The sequence below is a fragment of the Vulpes lagopus genome, chromosome 8, assembly GCF_018345385.1.
Source record: "Vulpes lagopus strain Blue_001 chromosome 8, ASM1834538v1, whole genome shotgun sequence".
In the NCBI taxonomy this organism is placed as follows: Eukaryota; Metazoa; Chordata; class Mammalia; order Carnivora; family Canidae; genus Vulpes; species Vulpes lagopus.
Genome location: NC_054831.1, coordinates 92,306,880 through 92,315,640, shown reverse-complemented (window position 1 = coordinate 92,315,640; position 8,761 = coordinate 92,306,880). Strand labels below are relative to the sequence as shown.

The following is an 8,761-nucleotide window of genomic DNA, read 5'->3' as shown; positions in this document are numbered from 1 at the left end:
GATTTCTGCTTATATTACATATAAAAGAACTGTGTAACCTAGCTGCTTATAAAGGAAGTGAAATCACAAGCCACAAGTGATTACTATTGAGACTATGTAAAGAACTTCTACACTTTGAAAAAAATAAGATAAACAACCCAATAGAAAGATATGCAAAAGACAGGTAATTGACAGAAGAAGAAACATTTTTGGTGAATAAATTTAGGGAAAGATGACCAATCACATTAGTGATCAGGGAAATCAAATGATGACTACAGTGTGATAACTACACCTTATGACTACATATTATAACCACTAAATTAGCAAAAAGTAAGACATCTTAAAAAGAAGTGTTGATAAAAATGTGGGGTTGGCTCCACTGCCAGTGTGGGTGAGGTAAAATGGTACAACCACCTTGGAATACTTTCTGGGATTATCTAATGAAGTTGGATGTGGGCATATACCACGATGCAGCAGTTCCACAGCCAGAGATGCCAACACAGGAGACATACATAACAATGTTTACAGCAGCATTTTTTTTTTTGTAATAGCAAAAGCGGAAATAACCCAGATGCCCATTGTCAAAAGTATATATAAAGGATATATTCATATGGTAGATCTATAACTATTGCAGCCACACAAGTGAATACAAGAAATACTGTTTCAAGTGGAAAAAAAAATCAAAGGCAGATTACATATATTGCATAGTGTTTTTAAAAGCTAAAACCCAGAAAGTTAAACAATATATATTTTTAGAGTTATATACATTTATGGTTATATGTCTTTCTACAGAGAAATAGCAAAACCAGGAAAAGATAAGGACAAAATTCAGGACAGTGGTTATCTCTCCTAAAGGAGGGAAATGGGATAAAACACACAGGTAAATTCATTAATACTACAATATCCTAGGTATTAAATTAAGTAGTGGATTAATAGTTCCTCATTTTATTATTATGCTCCATAACTTATATTTCATATATATTTATATGTTAAATATTATATAACAGGAAGCTTAAGGAAAAATAACTTTGGTAATAAATGTTAAATGGATTATATCTTATTGTAAAACTTTTTTGGGGGGAGACACATGCTCTGGGGAATAAGACATTTATATTTTTAATTGTTTTCATTTTACAATGATATTTGAGTATAATAAAAACTATATTTGTTTCAGCTCAGGTGGGGAGAAAGAACATAAGCACATATAAACACAAATACTGTAGGCAAATTTATTCTTACTACCTTGCAGCAACTTTGTGAAATAAATATGCAATTGAGACAAGAAGCACAGTTAGAACAGAGAGAGGAAGACTTAATAATATTATGTTAAAGAATAGTGCAAATGGAGTGGGGACAGAAGTGAGAATATATATATATATATATATATATATATATATATATATATATTTAAAGATTTTATTTATTTATTCATGAGAGACAGAGAGGCAGAGACACAGGCAGAGAGAAGCAGGCTCCACGCAGGGAACCTTATGTGGGACTCATCCTAGGTCTCCAGGATCATGCCCTGGGCCGAAGGTGGTACGCTAAACTGCTGAGGCACCCAGGCTGCCCTAATACAGAAATATTTAAAGAGAAAGTGGAAATGGAAGATGGAGACTATAGTCTTCTTTTAAAAGTGCTTAGCAATGAAAGAAAAGATTAGTTTTGTCTCTTTGAAGGAGTCTTCAGGACTACTTTTCCCAAAACCACTCTGCTTTGCTTTTGCTTAATGCATGCATTACAGATAGAAACATGCAGGCCCAAGGACAAACTTTGTTATGCATTTAAGAAAGTTTCTGGGGGAAAAAAAAAAAAGCTCCTGAGGTTTCATGTCCACTCTAGGGACACACTAGTACCTATCCCCAAGGGGATGTTAACAGTGTCATTATTCAATCAGTGCTTCCTTTTTATTATTTTCACTATCATTTCAAGGTCATTTAACTCATTCTCTTTTTTTTAAGATTGTATTTATTTATTTATTTATTTATTTATTTATTTATTTATTTATGAGAGACAGAGAGGCAGAGACATAGGCAGAGGGAGAAGCAGGCTCCATGCAGGGAGCCCGACATGGGACTTGATCCCCGAACCCAGGATCACGCCCTGAACCAAACACAGAGGCTCAACCGCTGAGCCACCCAGGCGTCCCTAAGTCATTCTCAATTCCAAATAGTACACCAGAATCCAATCATGACAACAGACCAAAACAACACCACCTCCAAAAAAAACTCCCACCCTAAAAGACAATGACATTTCTTCATCATTGTCTCCTCAGTGGAGAATTTATTCATTGCTTATAATCTGCACAAATTACAGACCCCATTTTAAAATACCGGAAATGACTTAATACATTTTAATGGACTTTGCTCTGTCCATCTATTTTTAAAGCTCTTATCTGTAATTCCTACAAAGGGCAAAAAAATCTATTAATATATTAACTGTTTTACTTTCTTCTAATCTAAGAAAATATATTTTGGTGTTGGGAGAGAGACAGGAAAGAACAATGCTTCATCTTCCTGCGCAGTGTTTCCAGAGCTCCCGGTAAAACCTTTACTCCTGCTTTGCATGCCTGCTGTACACCAACACACTTCTATCACAATATTCATTTAATTAGGGCACCTGGGTGTCTCAGTCGGTTGCATCTGCCTTTGGCTCAGGTCATGATCTTGAGGTCCTTGGATGGAGCTCTGCATCTGGCTCCTTGCTCTGTAGGGAGTCTGCTTCTCTTTCTCTCCCCTTCTTTTGCCCCTCCCCTGCCAGCTCATGCTCTCTCTGTTTCTCTCTCAAATAAATACAATCTTTAAAAATTTTTTCATTTAATTACATGCCAATCTTCTTGACCTGGCAGTAGGCTCTTAGAAGACAGAGATATTTTCTTGCTCATCGTAGTCTCTCTAGACTGTGCACTAAGTTTGGTATGTATTGGGAGAATAGATAAATGCTAAAAGAATGAATGAGTGAATGAACAACAAACTTTTATTAGCCAATAGGGTTTTCTGAATGTTTATCTTTGAAAAAGCATTTTAAAAATACACGTTTATTTCAAAAGCTATTTAAATGAAGCACTGTCCCTAGACTATGCCCAGCACATAGTGGCAATAAATATATATATATATTTTTGCAATAAATATTTTTTGAATGAATATCAAGTAGTTAGATATCACAAGTAATTTCAATTTACTGTGGCTTGCACTCTTCATACTTCCTTGTAACTGCCCTTGTAATAGGAAGTAAAGGAAGCCATATAAACAATGGCACATCATTCTCAGTTGTAAGTTGTTTAAAACTTTTTATTTATTTATTTTTATTTTTTATTTATTTATTTATTTATTTATTTTAAATTTTTAATTTATTTATGATAGTCACAGAGAGATAGAGAGAGGCAGAGACACAGGCAGAGGGAGAAGCAGGCTCCACGCAGGGAGCCCGATGTGGGACTTGATCCAGGGACTCCAGGACCACGCCCTGGGCCAAAGGCAGGCGCTAAACCGCTGAGCCACCCAGGGATCCCCTGTTTAAAACTTTTAAAAGCCATTCAAACAAAAAGTGAAATACAAAATTTATATTCTTTTAAAAGAAAAACCTGCTTCCTCAAATACATTTTTGCTTGTGGGGTATCACTTGGGGCTCTATCTTCAGAATCCTTGATGGAAATGGTATCTCCATTGGTTTTCGGGTCATCTGTCAGGAAAAGTCTGAGAGGTAGTAGGTACAGTTTTTGATTTGCATCTTACATCTTGTATAAGAAGATATAAGGAGAAAACATACCAGTTGTTAACATCTGTAGGCGTTTTAACCTTTTATAAAACTTTCATATTATTTTTTTCCAGGCGTCACAACTTCATTTTTTTTTTTTTTTAAGTTGGCTCTACACCCAGCATGGAACTCAGGACTCTGGATCAAGACCTGAACTGAGATAAACAGTCAGATGCTTAATGGACTGAGCCACCCAGGCGCCCTCAGGCTTCACTGCTTCTCCACCACAACACACAGCAGGGATTATCAACCCAATTTTTCAGATTAGGAAACTGAGTTTGCTAAATCTCTGCTAGGGTCCTCCTAGAACAAAGGAGGGGAGGGTGGCTCATTTCAGGTAAAGAAAAGTAATTGACACTTATTAAAATGGTGAGGAAGACGATTGCTTTTGGGGGTCAAAATTATTGCAAAAGGAGAAAGAAATTGTGCTTAACTTTGAATACAGTAAAGATTGCTGAGAATTTACGGCCAACAAACAAGCAGAGCGAGGGAGTCCGTATGAAGGAACAGTAAGGCAGGCCAAAGGTGGCGGTGGCGGATAAGGAGTGTGATCACGTATCAAAGGCATCAGACATCAAGGAGGGGGGATGACTTAGCAGGATTCCTACTAATACTGGGCTCAGCCAGGCCAGCCTTGAAGGCCTAGGTGGGAGCCCGGGTAAGTAGAAGGCTCAGAGGCGCCGGAGTAAACGCCTGGCCAAGTCTTGGTCACGGGCTCTCTCGGACCTCTGTATTACCCAATCCCTGCGGACGGGGATGGCTGGCAGAGAGTCGGCCTCACTCTCCCTCTGGGGAGCCATACCCGGCGGCCGGGGCTGACCAAACCAACCCCCTGCGACCCGCGGGTCGCAGCTACGCCCCTAGCATCTCACCGGAGGCGCCCAAACGTCCGCAGGACCGCGGCTCCTCCCACTTCTGGGGCGGGAGGGGCGGGGCCCGCAGGTCGGGAGGGGCGGGGCCGGCGGTGGGGCGGGGCCCGCAGGTCGGGGGGGCGGGGCCGGCAGCGCTGATTGGCCGGAGCTCTCGGGCGGGGGCTCCCGGCCCCGACCCGCCGCCGCCCTACTGGCCGCCCGGGAGCCAGCGAGGCCAAGCGCTGGACGGTCCCGCGCTGCCCGGCGGGAGGGGCCGGGTCCATGATCCTCCTCCCTACCGGTCCCATCCTTAAAGCACGAGTCCCGACGCCCCGCCTGCCGGAGCGGGCGCCGGGATCCGGACAGCGGGCCGCCGGGGCGGGCCAGGGCCTACCGAGGAGGGCCTGAGGCCACGGAGCCGCCGCGGCGGGCGCGCGGGCGTGTGGGGGTGAGGGAGCTGCCAGGGCCGGGGGTCCCGGGCGCCATTGCGGGCCGTCAGAGAGCCGCCCGGCCCCGGTCTGCCCCCGCTGCTCTCTTCCGGCCGAGAGGAGCCGCGGCTCGGGGCCGTCGCCACCCTCTGGCCCGGTGTCGTGAGTTGTGTGCTCATCTGCCGCCCGCGGCGGGCCGCCGGCGCCGAGACCATGTTTGACAAGACGCGGCTGCCGTACGTGGCCCTTGATATGCTCTGCGTGTTGCTGGGTACGTACGCGCCGCCGGCCCGAGGGGTGTGCGCGCGAGCCGGGGTGGGGGGCCCCGCGGTGGGGTCCCGGGGTGGGCGGGAGAGGGGAGCCCCGGGGTGGGCGGCCCGGGAGAGGGGAACCCCGCGGTGGGGGGACCCGGGAGAGGGGAGCCCCGCGGTGGGGGGCCCGGGGTGGGGGCCCCGGGGTGGGCGGCCGGGGGTGGGCGGGCCGGGGTGAGGGGCCCGCGGTGGGGAGCCCGGGATGGAGAGCCCGGGGTGGGCGGCCCGGGAGACGGGAGCCCTGGGGTGGGGGGCCCGCGGTGGGGAGCCCGGGGTGGGGGGCCCGGGATGGGTGGCCGGACCGGGGTGGGGAACCCGGGGTGGGGGCCCTGCGGTGGGAGCCCCGCGGTGAGGAACCCGAGGTGGGGAGCCCCGGGGTGGGGGGCCCCGGGTGGGGCGGCCCGGGTGGAGACTCGCGGAGAGCTGCGGACGGGCTTAGGGGCGGCGTGTGTGCGCCCGGCGCGCTCGCCTCTGCGGGGAGAGGCTCGGGGGCGGCTTCCGCAGCCGGGGGATCCGCTTTGCAGCCTGCACCCCGGCCCCGCGTGGCCCCTGCTGTCTGTCTGTCTCCCGCCGGTGTGCTGAGCCCAGCCCTGCTTGGACGCTGTTCACGCCTCTGCGCTCGGTCCTCGCTCCTGTCCTCTGTTTCCAGTTCCACTCCCAGCGGAGCGCGGTGGGCTCCTCCCCTCTCTGCTCTTAGGGAACCCCGGTCACTGGCTTGTCAGGTTCAGTAGCGACACGGGATGTTGAATTCACTGGGGATTCTTAGGAACAGGCGCCAGTGCCTGGTTTATCTTCCTTGTGGGAAGCAGTTTAATTTTTCGTCTTTAAAAGGCTAGAACGTTCCTAATTAGAAGGTGTTACCCGGTTGTAAATTGTCAGGTTGCAAGTGGGTGTGAGGATGCCAGGTTTCTGCCTATAGGTCTGGAGGTCTGAAGAAGCTTGCCTTTCTGGGTGTGTGTGTTTTGGGTGTGTGTGCGCGCGCGCGTGCTCCAGACCTGCTCTTTCCTTCTCTGTACAGACCTTGCCATGGAGTAGCTTTCCATCTCCTGTGACAGGCCACAAGGAGCCCTAGACATTCTTTGGCTGCAGCAGATTTGGCGTTGTCATCCTGGTGGAAGAGTCCATTTCTGGGGCTCCTGGTTGCCAGTTGCTCCTTTCTTTTGACAAGAAAGAATTGAAGTCACTTGGATAAGGGATAGGCATTGGAAGGAAACTTGCACTTTTTTAATAAGTATTTTCTAAGAAAGTATGTTACAGACTATTTAGACGTTATGGAAAAAAAGAAACCAAAGCAAGAAGACCTATTCAAGATTTGGGTAGCCATGGTCAAGTATGGAAGTAATGGTACCGGCACGTTCTTTGGCTGGGGGAGGGGGACGGGGGGGGGGGGGGAGTCTGTGAGTTCAGCAACCTAGGTGCAGGTGTGCATAATGGGTTTTCACTGGTTTGAATCTTATATTCCACTTTGCTGCCTCAAACCTGATCATTTAGGTGCTTGCAGGCTTGCTCAATTCATACAAATTCTTTTACCCCCCCCCCCCCTTTTTTTTTTTTAAAGATTTATTGATTTATTCCTGAGAAAGAGAGGCAGAGACATAGGCAGAGGGAGAAGCAGGCTTCCTGCGGCCTGATGTAGGACTCCATCCCAGACCCCGGGATCATGCCCTGAGCCAAAGGCAGATGCTCAACCCCTGAGCCACCCAGGCATCCCTTTTACCTCTTCTTTGAGTTAAAATCCCTTTTATATTATTTATGAAATACCTTTATTGTCGACCAAGATGCTTCCTGTAGAGCTCCACAGTGAATTTTTGGAGTTCAGTTTAGGAAAACGAATCGACATTTTAGAACACTTTTTATAGAAACACAAGTAATTCTTCCAGATGCCAAGACATGCTAGTAACTACATTAAATATTTTGAAATTTATTTACAGTGAAATATTGATTTTTGGTAAATATGTTAAAATTTTATTTTAGATTTCCTTTTAATTCCAGTGTAGTTAAAATATAGTGTTATATTAATTTCAGGTGTAGAGTATAGTGACTCGACAATTCTAAATATGACTCCGTGCTCATCAGAACAAGTGCACTCTTAATCTCTTTCACCTGCTTCACCCATTTCCCCACCCACCTCCGCTCTGGTACTATGTACAATTTTAAAATGTACTTTGACTCATACTCAGTGTCAGTCAGGCTTTGTTAAGCTTCATTTATGTTTTAGCAAAGGGAGAGAAAAAGGTTTGGTCAGAAGTAAATTTGATAATTCTAATACATTGGCTAGTATCCTGTCAATTGCTGCATGTTGTGTACTGTAGAATTATATATCAACTTCCCCTTTTCCTACCTTATAGGAATTATTTATTCAGAATTATTATTGAGAATTATTGATTTATAAAACAAATGTCAAGTTTTTTTCTGTGGGCCAAGTACTGTACTAGGACAAATGAAACATAATACTGCTCTAAGGTAAGCTAAAGCTAATATTAATAACCATAATGTCATAAGGTAGACTTAGTTTCCTTTGTATGTTTTAAAATCCGTCTATAGGGACGCCTGGGTGGCTCAGCCATTGAGTGTCTGCCTTTGGCTCAGGGCGTGATCCTGGAGTCCCGGGGTCGGGTCCCACATCGGGCTTCTTGCATGGAGCCTGCTTCTCCCCTTGCCTAGGTCTCTGCCTCTCTCTCTCTCTGTCTCTCAGGAATAAATAAATAAAATCTTTAAAAAAGTAAAATAAAATAAAATCCGTCTATAATGGAGAAACCTATGTGCAGTACAGTTGTATGTTATAATTTCTTGTCTTTTTTGACATAATGCAAATATCACATAATTGTACTATGGAGGTAGGAATAATTTTATTGCTACATTGACCTGACTGTTGCAAGGTTTGTGATGGCCCTCAAATAGATAAAATATGTTTTTGATTTTAAACGTCTTTGATGGTTTTGGGAAAAGCTTACTTTGGGGAGTTACAGATTAAGTATGTTTTGGAAAAAGATACCTCATCTATTTGAAACTTATTTTATCTGTTACTGTATTACTTGGGATTCTTTTGAAGTAATTTAGAAGATTTTCATGATGAGCCCAGAATTCCCATTTCCTAAATAGAAAATGAAGTACTGACTTATTTTAATTTTGTATATAAGATGACATTAGATTTAGTAATATCAACTTTCCATTACAAACATCCCCTGAAGAAAGAGAACAGCGGGGGAGGAGATAAAACTTAAAAAAAAAAAAAAAAACTTTTTCATGCTGAGTTTTGGAAGACAATACATTTTTATAGTAAGTTCACCTTTCTTTTGGAGTATAAGGGTTATTTTAAATTTGGTTTTTATTCGCTTTACTGACAGCAGGAGATTGCCTAAAATTAGGGGTTATCAGCCTGGCATTAACTTTATTCTTTTTCTGTGGAGAATATACAGGTAAGAGTTGACTACAC

General features: G+C 45.0%; 1 protein-coding gene across 2 annotated transcripts in view; it reads left to right on the top strand.

The window, feature by feature from the left end:
• The first annotated feature begins 4,917 nt into the window (after positions 1-4,917).
• Positions 4,918-8,761, top strand: part of PLPP1 (phospholipid phosphatase 1) — a 92,428-nt gene continuing 88,584 nt past the window's right edge. Inside the window, exon 1 of one of the 2 annotated variants that reach the window (XM_041765632.1) lies at positions 4,918-5,285. In XM_041765632.1, coding sequence (XP_041621566.1) covers positions 5,228-5,285 — 58 coding nt within the window. In that variant the 5' untranslated portion in view covers positions 4,918-5,227. The remainder of the gene's footprint in view (positions 5,286-8,761) is intronic. The other variant, XM_041765633.1, reaches the window with a different exon arrangement.